This window comes from Anolis carolinensis, chromosome 4 (assembly GCF_035594765.1).
Source record: "Anolis carolinensis isolate JA03-04 chromosome 4, rAnoCar3.1.pri, whole genome shotgun sequence".
Lineage (NCBI taxonomy): Eukaryota > Metazoa > Chordata > Lepidosauria > Squamata > Dactyloidae > Anolis > Anolis carolinensis.
In genome coordinates, this window is record NC_085844.1 from 177,380,211 (window position 1) to 177,394,942 (window position 14,732).

A 14,732-nucleotide genomic window follows, 5' to 3' on the forward strand; every position below is an offset into this window, starting at 1 on the left:
CAAGCAGAAGTTGATTTCTCTGATCATTTCTTTAATTATACATTTTTAACATGGGCATTTTAATTTGCAATCAGAGTAATATATATAAAGAAAGACAGTGAAGAAAAATAAAATAAAAGAGAAACAGAAGAAAAAGACATGCTGTTGGACCCTGTATCAATGGGATGGGCACCCATGGTTTTTCTTACCCACAGTCCATGGCTGCTGCCAATGCCCAAAGTCCTTCCTTGCCCTTTACTCTGCCACAAGAGGCATAGGCTGCATGGCTTTCCCTGTCTCTGCCAGGGAAGCGGCTTTCATCCTTTTGTTCTGTCAAGACAGGCTTTGCATTAGTCACTCCCCAGCTGCCCTTTTCGTTAGTGTTGCAGTGTTTTGAATTTTTTTCTGTTCATATATATTTTTTGCCTGCCAGAGAAATCTTGAAATCTCTTTCTGCCATTGCACAAAAGGTATTATTTATTTTATTATTTATTACAATATTTATATCCCGCCCTTCTCACCCAACAGGGGACTCAGGGCGGCTTACAATAAAACAGACATATAAAAACAGTACAATACACTATAAATCAGTTAAAAAATTAACTTACATATAACATTCATAAAATGCATTTATAAAATATAGATAGGCGTGTACAAGTTTAAAAGACTGGGTCTGTCAATTGAGTTCCAGCATACATAATAGTAATTAATGCTGCTGATTCTTATTCGAAAGCCTGGCCCCACAACTAAGTTTTTACCTTCCTATGGAAGGATTCCATCCCTTGTCACAGATATCATGTGCGGCTTTTCTATATGAAAAGGTCCTTCTTCCCGCAGCTTCTCCTGGACACCAAGCATCCTCTGAGCTGCTGCCATTGCACACTGCGCCTGTCGCACCTCAGGTTAGCTTCACCTTGCTATATACACCAGACTGCACACAGGTTGAAGTCTTTTGTAGTTTATTAGAAAATAGAAAATAAAAAGTTCTTTAAAAACAAAAGTAAAGTCCCAAAAGTTCGTTACAAAATAAGACCTTAGAGAATAATCCAAGAAATCACAAGGAATAAACAAATCCCATTACAGCATGACAAAGTCTCAAAAACATGAACACAAAGGCTGTAAAATAATCCAGGAAACGAGAACTTGCTTCTTGGTTGAACAAACGTTGCTTTGACAAAGGTTTGTCTTTAACACACTGCTTTAATACCCTTTGCAAAGCATGAAAGCATTTCTTCGGTCTCTGACCTCCTCCTTATTTGCTATTCTCACACTCCTTTGAACCCTGAATTCCAAACGGTCAGCTCGATCTAAAGATTCTGTTTCATCAAGGTCACCCTGCTCATTAGCGCCAGTCTGCTTGCTATCAGACTGAGAACTGTCCTCCTTTTCTGAGTCAATTTGCACCTGGCTAGTTTCAGTATTTTCAACATCATTCCCTGCTGTGGGAAAAACTCTCTGTTCCTCATCCTCTACAACAGGGGCATTCTGAACCTGATTTTGAACTTGAATCCCATAATCCCCATCAAAGTCATTTTGAACCTGAATCCCATAATCCCCATCAGAGTCACTCTGAAGTTCCAGCTGAGTCACAACAGCGCCTCCCGCCCCCTCTGCAGCCTCCATTGCTTCAGGGCCAGAGGCAGCGCCGCACAAACGCTGGCGCTCTAAGTCTCCACACTTGCAGTCTGGAAGCAGCGGCCGCTCCAAAGACAAATGGAGCAAGCAGAAGGCTCCAGAGCCTGCTGCTTTGGGGGCAGCTCCGTGTCCAGAAGAAGGTGGGCATGGCCAGGAGGCCACGCCGGAAATGTAGCCTTTCCACCAGATCAGCAGGCCCTGCCTAGGGCATATTAACAAGAGGCCCTCCTTTTAGCAAGAGCACAAAAGGATATGGCCAAGCGTACCGCAGATACTGCGGGTAGGTTCTTTTCAACAGCCACTGCCATATGTCGTGATGCTTGGCTGCTGGGCTGCGTACTTCTTTCGGATGCTGGGAAAGTGCTTGCCAAAGAGTTACCATGGAAGGATGACATACTATTCAATCCTGATACAGATTCTAACTTGAAAACCAGACAAGAGACGTGTCAGGTGGCCCAGAAGTATGCCTTCTCCACACAGTCATCTTCCCAGTCTAAGCCTCGCTGGCAGCCACCTCCAGCCAGCTCTCGCTGCTCCTATTCTGGCCAACAGCCTTTTCCACGGTCTCGTTCACCTGCTTCAAACAGACAAACCCAATCCGGGAAGTCTCGGCAAATTGGGAAAGGCAAGTTTCAGTCTAAACTGCGGCGACGGTTTTAGCACTTCATCCTTTTCCTCTTCATGAAGCACAGGCCCTCAAGCACAAACACTCACGGGTGATGGCTTCTTCTCCTGCACCTTAACTTCCTGCCTTGCCTCCAACGGCACCTGCACAATGACCCCTTTTGTTTACTTTGGCACTCGATTGGCGCCCTATCTTCCTAAGTGGCACTCCATTACCACCAATTCTTGGGTTCTTGATATAGTCCGCAGGGGCTATGCATCGAGTTCAAGTCTCCTCCAAGGATTGATCATATTCATGCTATTCCTGTATCGCAGGTGTTGCTAGATGAAGTCTCTACTTTATTGCAAAAGGGAGCGATTGTCCTTTTGCATTCTTCTTTCTTTTCAAAAGCATTTTTTTCCAGATATTTTCTTGTATCTAAAAAAGATGGGGGTCAATGCCCCATATTAGACCTTAGAGGCCTTAACAGATGTATTCGAGCTCGCTGTTTCCATATGGTCACCCTTTCTACTATCCTTCCTTTCCTTCCTCGTGGGGCGTGGTTTGCCACCATCGACCTCAAGGATGCATACTTCCATATTGCCATTGCATCCCAACATCATCCTTACTTCTCATTCATGATAGGCAATCACGCTTTTTTGCTTCAGGGTCCTTCCCTCTGGAATTTCTACTGCACCATGGGTGTTCACAAAATGTATGGCAGCACACCTTCGGCTCCTGGAAATCACAGTGTACCCCTACATTGATGATTGGCTTTTGGTCGCTCATACCTGTGAACAGCTTCTCGAGAATATAAGTATGACGTTGTCTCTCCTCAAGGATCTGGGACTTGTCGTAAATCAGTCAAAATCACACCTGCAGCCCATGCAGCGTATTTGTTTCATTGGAACAATGCTAGACTCAACAGTCTCAAGAGCCTACCTTCTGGAAGACCGTTACCAGGCTCTCCACTCCATGCTGCTCCACACCCTACGCAAATGAAGGGTTCAGGCCAGTCACATCCAATCATTACTCGGCCATATGGCCTCCACGACATTAAGACATTAGTATGTCTTAAGCTGAGATCATTCAATTCTAGTTTCTGCAGGTCTTCCATCCACTGCAACACAATCTTCACAAGGTCCTCGACGTTCCGGCGGATGTCAGAGCGTCTCAACGCTGGTGACTCCACCAATCCAATGTGTGAAGCGGCATGGCCTTCCGGCCCCGTCAGCCAACACCGCAACTCACAACCGACGCCTCTCTGCATGGTTGGTGAGCCCACTCACGGTCACTCATCACACAGGGTCGTTGGACACCACAGGAAGCCACCAATCACATCAACTGGTTAGAACTGTTGGCAGTGTTCAAAATGCTCAAGGCGTTCGAACCCTCCTTCCGAGTCCAAGTGGTCCAGGTCCTGACAGACAACACCACCATGGCCTGGTATGTCAACAAACAGGGAGGGACCCGCTCCCGGTCGCTCCTTCGCCTCACCCTGGACATATGGGAATGGTGCATCCTCAGGGACATCTACCTGACTGCCATCTACCTGCCCGGAGAGGAAAACACTCTAGCTGACCAACTCAGCCGGCGGCTGCTGGTAAACCACGATTGGTTGCTAGACCCCGACGAGATCTCCCACCTCTTTCGCAACTGGGGACATCCCAAGATCGATGTCGCAACACCACAGAATGCGAAGTGCAACCTATATTGCGCCAGGCTTCCCAGGGGATTTCGCCAAGGCTGTCTCAGAGACGCTTTCCAATATATGTGGCACGGTCCTCTCCTCTACGTGTTCCCACCTATTCCTCTCCTGACAAGGACGAAACGGACTGCATCCTCATCACCCCATTTTTATCCTTTCCTTCCTCCACTTTTAGGAAAGGTACATCCCAAGTTTATTTGTTAATTCAAAACCTTTTTTTGCTTAAAGTTTGGCATTATTTTCTTAGACTGTAAACAATAAGGACTGTTATTGGAGTAACTTAATATTTTGTTGAGACTCTATACCCAAATTTGTATCATATTTGTTTTCCAAAATCTATATCATCCATTCTTGTTTAGCTTCTTTTTCTTTTTTCAGTCTGGGATTGCATTATTATATGGACTACTGTAGTGCTCATGACTGCTTCCATCAACTACACAATCACATTGGATCGTACGGTACTTAGTGTTGCAGGCAAAACTTCTCAAGTTAATTCTCCAGTTGAAAGGGTCAGATTCCAGGTGATGAGAAAAACTCTGCCTCAAGACCCCAGAGATCTTCTTCATACCACAAGAGAGGATAATAAGCTGAATGAATAGTTGCATAAGATTGCTTCTAATGGTGTATTCTGGTTTAACTGATTTGATTGCTACCAGGCAAGACTGATAACTGAAAACAAATAAATATGTATGCCTGTCCCATTAGAATATATCATCACTGACTGTTCATGAGTAAAATCAATTTGGATTCTGTAAGACACTATGTAATAGCAAAAGGTATGAATATTTTCTTTCTGATTGTTTTGGCTGGCAGCCAAATACGTATTGTTGGCTTACATAGAGTAACTCATTTAGTGAAATTTTTTACAATACTGGAAAACCCAGTGGGCATGCTAAGCACAGGATTCGGGTAGTTCAAATAAGACTGTTTGCCATACCCTGATAGAGGGTAATATATAAATAGAAATGCAGAGATTGTAACAATAGAGGCATGTACCCATAGTTACATGGGAACTGCACATATTTTAATAATGGAATTACAACTCCAAATAAGAATTAGAATAGGAAAAACAGAGAATAAAATCTCACCTCTTTCACTCTTTCTGGGCTTTTCTAGATAGCCCTTCTTTTCCTATGACATAGTGTTTAATTTTTTCTCTGTAAGTGTGCTTTAAAGAAAGAAAAGTCTCTTTGTTATGATTTCCATTCAAACTACCACATATGGATTCCAAACTACTGGTATATAGACTATTTTAGTCTTACAGCCAGAAATCAATACTGAATGAAGAAAGCCAGAAAGCAGACGTCTCAGGGCTCTTCCACACAGCCAAATAACCCAGAATATCAAGGCAGAAAATCCCACAATACCTGCTTTGAACTGGGATATCTGAGTCCATACTGGCATATAATCCAGTTCAAAGCAGATAATGTGGGATTTTATTCAGCTGTGTGGAAGGGGCCTCAGGTTGATCTCATTATTCGTTGCTTAACATAGTATTTAAACATGTTACTTGTATATCTCAATTCTTTTTAAAAATTATATATTTGTACATTAACAGAGTAAGACGTGGGTGGATTTTGGTGCACATGGAGGCAATTTATACCTTACTGTAGAATATTGTGATTTGTGTATATTGAATTTTATTTATATAAAACATTTATATACTCTGCCTTTCCACACTGGTTAAAAGCAGATATAGTCATAGGCTGCTTCCTTATGAATACTCATATAGTTTGATTTTTATTATTAGACTGCATAGAATCACAGTACTTATTCCTAAGGGAGAAATTTACACTGCACAAATGGTGAAATATTCACTTAGGAGTGAAATTGACATGGTAAATGGGAAACCACTATATTGTCAAGAATGAGTTCGTATTTTACTGCAGAAATGTTCAAGGAGCAAATAAAGATTAAGTGTTTAAATTAACTGAATTGGTTATTGGCAGCTATCTGTTTAACATCAGGATTGGAAGAGTCGTTTTCCAGATAATGTTGGGATGCACTTCCCATTAGCTAGGACTGGTGTGAGTTGCTAGCCAGTAATATTGGGAAAGCCACATTTTGCTCTTATTTAAGATGGAAATATTTTTCTCAGTGACACCAAAGTTTGTTAAAGTTGGTACTTTACTGTCTGTCAATGTTATTTTATTGAAAGTTGTACTGCCACCATCAAAATCTTATTGGGATGTTTTCTTGTGGAGCAAAGACTATTTATATTATGTTTTATTGGATTTTCTTCCACAAATGTAATGACAGCAATATGGGACCAGAATGACAAAATGTGGCCATTCCTTTCTGTGTAATGTCTCACTAGTGGTGTTTCTACTGTACTCAGGACTAGCATAGGACCACGGATCAATCACTTTAGCTACTGATTAGTAAACAGTACAGTACTAATATCAACCTGGAAGCCAAGTGGCTTCATCTAGTCTTGGTATAAAGTAAGATATTTGTTTTATGTTGTAAACTGCTAGGCAACAGTGCTGAATATTAATAATAAACTCTAGTGCATTCAGTTTATATTGGCATCTATTATACAAAAGATTAATATTTTTTCATTGTGCTAGCTGTTGATTATAATTAGTCCTAGTGGCAAGGGAAGTATGGAATGAAAGAGAGTGAACTAATCTCAATATATATGAATCACAGTTCTTTTCTTAATAGTTGATATCAGATATTGATCAGACAATGAGTCATATTTAAAGGAGTCTAGTTAAAATAAACTGGCCTTTATGCCAAATTCCCACTGGTTTAGGGGATTTGTTATCTTAACATAAATAGTTAGGCTATCCACATACAACTCTCTCCAGCAAATATGCAGAAGCATCCATGTGTAGATCCTCTGGATTGTGTTTTGTATTTGAGAATAAGTGTGGACACTTTATACAGCTCCTGGACCATGAATAATCAATGCTTTTAGGTTTCATGCTGATGGTCACTTGTTTGGATGCCCTGGATTAAAAGCAAGATGGATATGTCAAAGAATATATTCTGCTTGACAACAATAGTTGCACATTAAAAGCAACTAGGTGCTGTTGTTTTTGTTTTTTTCTTAGATGGCTTCCGTAACAGATGGCAGATATGGACACAAGGATGCTTCCGACCAGAACTTTGATTACATGTTCAAACTCCTGATCATTGGCAACAGCAGTGTGGGCAAGACATCCTTCCTCTTTAGATATGCTGATGACACATTCACACCGGCCTTTGTCAGTACAGTGGGAATTGACTTCAAAGTGAAAACTGTTTACAGGAATGACAAAAGAGTAAAACTACAGATTTGGGTAAGTACAGTGATTCTTGAATCTTTCACCCTGTGTACAGATATGTTAGAAACAATGGGGTCTGTATCATTTCCAGATCACTGCAAGAGTATTATTTGCAAGATGTGCTGTCCTACTTGGCTTTCCCTCCCTTGCTTATTTCCTGGTTGCTGTTCTTGGGAGGAATGTTCCATTGGCTCTCATTTTGGGGGTGGAGCTTGGGACTCCCCTTTAGGTTTGGATGAGATGGTTCAGCCTGTGAGCTTGCCTCTAAGGCTTTTCCCCCTCCTTTGGCCATTCCAGAGAAAAACCTCTTAGAGATAGGTCATAGAATTTGGTCTGGGTTCTTTGACCTGGCAAATTCAAACAGGCAACATAAATCACGTACTTACCTTATAGTCACATCGTAGCTTTAGGTATTTACCTCATAGCCTCATACTTACCATTACAGATAGAGCTCATCATAGCCACGTACTTATCTTACAGTTTACCTCATAGCCTTGTACTTACCTGTAGCTTAGATAGTATACCTCATAGCAAAGTACTTACCTTATGTACTTACCTTATAGCTTATCACCTTATAGTTTACCTCAGAGTTATTATAGATAGTTCACTATAGCTGGTATTTACCACATAGTTATAGCTGATAGTTTACCTCAGAGTCATTATAGTCATTATAGATAGTGCTTATCACAGCCTAGTACCTACCTTTCCTCATAGCTTGTGTGTTTATCCTTTATAGTCTCTATAGCTTTCATTCTCAATCAATATAGTTTTATTTCTGTATAATTTCAGTGATTTTACCTCATATTATTTCTAATACATTAAAAGGACTGTTTCCTGTTTTCAATAAACAATATTTTTGGTTATCTTTAATCAGCTTCTAGAGTATTTACTTTGGGGTTTGAGGTATAATTATAAGGTAAACCGAAGCCACTTGGGTAGCCAGACCTAGAGATAGCCATTTTCCCCCAGCGTGCCTTCACACAAGATATTTATTTTCTTGCTTTCTGTTTCAGCAGAATTTTTCTTTCTTCCTTACCTTCTAAAACATCCTTTTTAAAGACAAGGGATAGATAACACATAGCCCTATAGTGTTTTTGGTCTTTTATTATTGGACTACAATTCCCAGCAACCTCAACTAGAATCGACATTTTTTGGGTCATGATGGAAGTTGCAGTGCATTCATATTAGAGAACTGTGCCTTTCCATTCATAATGTCTGTAGCTGAAACTATTTTTTATTGCCCTTTCTGATTTACTGAGGTTTTATGTGACCATTGTTGCTGAGTTCCTTCTCGTATATTAAGGGATCTTTTTTTATACAGTACTTCCGTGCACTTTTCTCTGCAATAATGGTCCTGAGTTCAGTCACAATTTAAAGAAACATTTACAGGGCAACACTGTCAATTTATTGCAGTCCAGCGCTTTATTTACTGTTCTCTGTTTTTTCAGGCATTCTGCTGATTTTTCTCCTCTGATAAAACACAATTGCAATGCCAACCTGTATGGTGAGAAAAGGCAAAACACAATTCAACCTTTAGAGAGCACAATTAAACATTTAGAGCTTCTATTCATTTAAACAAACATTTCATATTTGTAGATACAGTCCATTTTATATTATTTAATGTTAGTCCTAGCTGAGTGAGTTAGTGATAAATAGGATCTAAATAAGCACCGTTCTAAATGACCTCTTGTCAGTTTCTGATGTCATGATGGTGTGCGTGGGGAAGTTTTAATTAATAATTTTCTAAGTGCAACTAGCCCACAGATTAAAATGAGATTGTAGAATTATGCTACCAATATACCATAATGTATTACGACAGCACTATGCCTTCTAGTCACTCTACAGATCTATTTAAATATATAACTTCCTTAGAAATGAGTAAGAGGAAGAAGTAGCCCTTCAAGTGTTAAGAAGAAGTCTACTTGGAGGGTGTCCTGTCTGCCATGGAGACCCATGTAATGTGTTCAGAGGTTGCAAAAGGAAGTTGCTAAAGGTGTTCTTGCTGGCAGTATCAGGTACAAGGCCCCCAGATGCAGTGCTCCAGCAGTTGGACAGGGGTAGGCAATAGGTGGATTTGTATCTGTTGGATCCCAAGACTTCCCAGGAGACTTCACAGGGCCAGAAACTTCCCTTTATGTCAGATGTTTTGGCCTTCAGTTCTCAGAAATCCTAACAGCTGGTAAACTGGCTGGGATTTCTGGGAGTTGTAGGCCAAAACACCACAGGTTGAGAACCACTGCTCTATGTTAACTTGGAAGTGATTCACATAACTCATCCCTGAAGAGAAGGAAGTACACTGGGCCCTTGGTATCTACTGGGGTTTGGTTCCTGGACTCCCCATGGATACCAAAATTTGAGGATATTCAAGTCCCATTATATTCAGTGACATAGTAAAATGGTGTTCCTAACATAAAATGGTAAAATCAAGATTTCCTTTTCAGAATTTTTTAAAAAAATATTTTCAAGCCATGGATGGTTGCATCCATGGATACAAAATCTGTGGATATGGAGGGCTGATTGTACAATGGAGCCACTATAGATAGATAAGTGCAGCACGGTGTGTACAGGTCCACACAAACTTCCCATCCTGGCTAGCATAAACCTAGAGGGCTCTTAAAGTTGGCAAAAGATCTGCTGCTTTAATTCCCATCTGACTCTGTCCAGTATTGACAGTGTATCATTTTGAACATGTTGAATTTCAGTGGAACTATGACTAATGCAATTAGGAGAAAATTTTGTTTCACAGCTTTACAAGCTACAGTGCTATTAGCTGAAAGTGTTTTAAATCTGTAGTTCTGCAACATTTTAAAAAATAAAATTCACTAACACCTATAGGGTATTCCATTATTAATACTTTTACTATTCGTTATTTCTTATTTAGCATCATTCTCATTTAGTTTCTCTTCTCACTGAAACAAATTGCAGTTCAAGTTTCAAAAGATCATAGAAAAAAATCTGTCTATTGTAAAACCAACCACATTGCTTTCAAGGCACCCAGACCTATTAGCCACAGTTCTTTTTAGCATCAGGTTCATTAAAGAGAATGTTTACATTGCCATTTCTAAATAAAGAAATAATATAAGACCTTAATTACTCCTGGTAGCTATAGAGCAGGTATGGGCAAACCTGGGCCCTCCAGGTGTTTTGGACGTCAACTCCCACAGTTCCTAACAGCCAGTAGGCTATTAGGAATTGTGGGAGTTGTAGTCCAAAATACCTGGAGGGCCAAAGTTTGCCCATGCCTGCTATAGAGGTTAATATAAGGTATAATCAAAGGGTTTCTCCTACCCATACATCTATTAAATTAATGGGATTTAAGTGCACATTTGTGTTAATTCTGTTGTTTCAGTGATTCTATTCCAGTTTAGCCTAACAATGGACTTAGACCTTGTTTTAAGATGTCAAATTTGTTTGTTTTAAGATTTACAGTTCAAGAAATCTAAGTCAAGTATAAATCCAGTCAATTCTGATTTTTTTCAAAATATTATCCTTTAAAAAAATATAAAATGTAATTACCTTCTGCTGATGCTTCATCCTGATAAAACCAAGTGAACATACTGTTCTACCTTTAAAAAGAAACCAATGGCTAAAAGATTTGGGTTTTGTAAATATATGTCATTTACTTCTAGGCTGTTTGTGAGAAGAAATATCAACACCATCCCTAAAATGCATAATACTTTGAAGGTTTCAGTTGTAATGCAACTGTACTGTATTGTACGCATCTGTGTTAAAAATAGCTAGTTCTGCCTCAAAGGCATAAAATATGTGATAAAGGATGTGTTCATTTTTCATAATTTTGTAAGATGTTTTGTTTTCTGAGGTTATTCAGTTTAATAACCTGAATAAACATTTTCTATATCGTAATATTTCAGTGTTTATCCGGATGAGATGAGTATGCTGTAAAAATACCAAACCTGCTCTTATCAGTTTTTTGTTCAGCATAATTACCATATTTACTTGCATCTAATGTGCCACTGAATCTAACATGCACCTCAATTTTCAAAACCCTGAAACGAAAAAAAAGTATTTTGCTGACAAAGTCAAAAGGTGCATTTTTTGTAATATGGCCATTATAGTTGCTGCCTGGTTAGGATTCCTCCTTTAAAAACAAAAGTGTTGGAGCATCAAATATACACTCTTTGTAATTTGGAAGACCAAAACTTCCAGCAACAGAAAAGAAAGCCTTGAGATGCATCTATGTCGTAGAATGAAGACCTGGCTTTGCGAACAAGCGTTTAATGAATGAATTATGATGGCTGTAACTTGGTCCGGATTAAGGTTTACATGCAAGGTTTATGTGGACGAATGGATTCAATATTTTTATTGTACTGTTTTAAATGTATTTATTGGATTATTTTAAATTGATTGTTTTAATTGTTATGTTTTATTTTTGTACTGTATACCGGCATTGAATTTGCCAGATTGTGAGCCGCCCTGAGTCCCTTCGGGTGAGAAGGGCGGCATAGAAATGATGGAAATAAATAAATAAATAAATAAGAATGAATCCACTTTAATTGCCTTAGTTCAATGCTATGGAATAATCGGAGTTGTTGTTTTGCAAAGTCTTGAGCCTTCTCTGCCAAAGAATGCTGATGCCTTACCAAATTACAAATCCCAGGATTGCATAGCATTGAGCCCTGGCCATTAATTTAGAGATAACATGCCACAAATAGGAGTGCCATGCTCCTGAAGAAGCTTTCTCTTTTGCTTTGGTTCAGCATTAAGATTACCTTAATTTTGGAAAGGTAATTTAGCCAAAAAGGTGAGCCTTAGAACTAAGCAAATAGGGTATTTGTAGCACCTGAATGTTTAAAACCTTTTACAACCATGGTTAAGATTCAAATAACTGTGAGAATAATTCTCTAAAGAAAAGAGACTATGGGCTGCAAACCTGTGCAGATCTGTCCGAAGGTAAATCCTAAATGTCAGTAACATTTTGGACCTGACTTGTTTTTGAATAGGCATGTATAAGATTGTACTGAAATAAGCTAATGCATGACTTTCATTCATTCACCCCCTGCAGATCCTCCATGATACCAGGTCAGGCTTCTCAATAATATAATTATTAATAAAAAGAAAGTATTTTTTCTTTGTGGAGATAACCTCTGTTCGAATTTAAAAACAAAACAATCAAACACAACCCAACCAAAGAATTAAGCTCGCATAACCCATAACGGGTGGAAACAGGCATTTCTGTATGTTTAGGTTGCCTAGCAGCCAGTGAATAATGTTTTGCATAGACCAGAAGGGAACCAAAGTAGATGAATGGAAGTGGACTTTAAGTGAGAATAGGACAATTATGTCTACTTTGCACTAAAAAAAGACAGGGGTATGGGCTCTTGTTTGATTGCTTATTATTGGCACTGAAAGGACTGATAACTGGAAAAGCATAACTTCTTATAATCACAATGCTCTTTGCCAGTCACCAGCTGTCACCCTAATCAACCAGACGGTTGTGCAGATAGAATTGAGGGTGGGGTGGTGGTGGTGGGGAATGTACGTCTTAAACTAAATGGAGTAAAAACAGTACATAAGAAAAAGTGACAGCAAGAACAATATTCACACTGCCAGAATGAGATCCAGTTTAACTCAGCATGTAAGTTGATTAATACTAAATGCACTCGATAAATATATAGCAATTGTGTGCCATGGTGACAGTCCAAATAAGCCCCATCATGTTGTCACCATCTCAGTCTTACTATACAGAATGTGCATGGCATGAGAGTAGTTATAAGATATATATGAAAAATTTTCAAAGGAAGATGATGATTCTGGGAATGTATGTTGTTATATAATGGTACTAGCTGTGCCCAGCCATGCGTTGCTGTGGCTTAGTCTGGTGGTGTTGGTCAGTCTACATTAGGTTGTATTGATGCTGTGACCTCCACCCTTCTTTATACTCACATTAGTAGTAGTATTTGAAGTCTGTTACTTTCTTCAATTTTTGTGTTGATTGATAATTGCTTGAGATCCCTGTTGTCTTTGGTTTGTTGTTAATTGTAATGTCTGATTCTGCTGAGTGCGGTTTATATTTTTATTGTGGTACAATAGTCTTTTTTTTTTGCCTGTGTAGGTGTTTATTATTATTGTTGTTGTAGTGGTCATGAAGGCTGGATAAGTAAGATGCTGCTGTATTGTTTTTTGGAGGCCCAGTGTAGCACTGACTGGCCTCTCAGCCTCAGTGCCTGGCTGTTTCTTGCCTGTGATGGTGTTGATTCTTATTGTTGTTGTTGTTGTCATTGTTATTATTGTAATTGTTTTTTTGGAGGCCAAGTGTGAATGTAGGGATTGGGGAGGTGGATGAGTTGTGTTGTCAAATTTTGTATTTGTTATAGTCACAATGCGTTGTTGTGAGTTTTGTGGGTCTGGATTGTGGTTTTGTGGTGTGGTTGTGTTGTTACAATCGGGAGGGAATGCTTTTGTGTTGTGTTGCCAAGTTTCGTATTTCTGGGGCGTTTAGTTGTATGCCAAGTTTTGTATTTCTGGGGCGTTTAGTTGTGTTATTATAGTCACGATGCAGTGTTGTGAGTTTTGTGGGTCCGGATTGTGGTTTTGTGGTGTGGTTGTGTTGTTACAATCGGGAGGGAATGCTTTTGTGTTGTGTTGCCAAGTTTCGTATTTCTGGGGCGCTTAGTTGTGTTGTTATAGTCATGATGCGTTGTTGTGAGTTTTGTGGGTCCAGTGTGGTTTTGTGGTGTGGTTGTGTTGTTACAACTGGGAGGCAAGGCTTTTGCATTGTTTTGCCAAGTTTTGTATTTCTGGGGCGTTTAGTTGTGTTGTTATAGTCATGATGCGTTGTTGTGAGTTTTATGGGTCCGGATTGTGGTTTTGTGTTGTGGTTGTGTTCTTACAACTGGGAGGCAAGGCTTTTGCGTTGTGTTGTCAAATTTTGTATTTCTGGGGCGTTTAATTGTGTTATAGTCACGATGCGTTGTCGTGAATTTTGTGGGTCCGGATTGTGGTTTTGTGGTGTAGTTGTGTTGTTACAACCAGGAGAAAAGGCTTTTGCGTTGTATTGTCAAGTTTTATATTTCTGGGGCGTTTAGTTGTGTGCCAAGTTTCGTATTTCTGGGGCGTTTAGTTGTGTTGTTATAGTCACGATGTGTTGTTGTGAGTTTTATGGGTCCGGTTTGTGGTTTTGTGGTGTGGTTGTGTTGTTACAACCTGGAGGGAAGGCTTTTGCGTTGTGTTGCCAAGTTTCATATTTCTGGGGCGTTTAGTTGTGTTGTTATAGTCACAATGCGTTGTTGTGAGTTTTGTGGGTCCTGTGTGGTTTTGTGGTGTGGTTGTGTTGTTACAACTGGGAGGCAAGGCTTTTGCATTTTGTTGCCAAGTTTCGTATTTCTGGGGCGTTTAGTTGTATGCCAAGTTTTGTATTTCTGGGGCGTTTAGTTGTGTTATTATAGTCACGATGCAGTGTTGTGAGTTTTGTGGGTCCGGATTGTGGTTTTGTGGTGTGGTTGTGTTGTTACAATCGGGAGGGAATGCTTTTGTGTTGTGTTGCCAAGTTTCGTATTTCTGGGGCGCTTAGTTG

General features: G+C 39.6%; 1 protein-coding gene across 3 annotated transcripts in view; it reads left to right on the forward strand.

Annotated features, from left to right (window-relative positions):
* rab3b (RAB3B, member RAS oncogene family) overlaps nucleotides 1-14,732 on the forward strand; it is a 119,315-nt gene that overhangs the window by 16,748 nt on the left and 87,835 nt on the right. For all 3 annotated transcript variants that reach the window (XM_008109576.3, XM_062978309.1, XM_003220304.4), the window contains exon 2: nucleotides 6,986-7,213. In XM_008109576.3, the coding sequence (XP_008107783.2) occupies nucleotides 6,986-7,213 (228 nt within the window). The remainder of the gene's footprint in view (nucleotides 1-6,985; nucleotides 7,214-14,732) is intronic.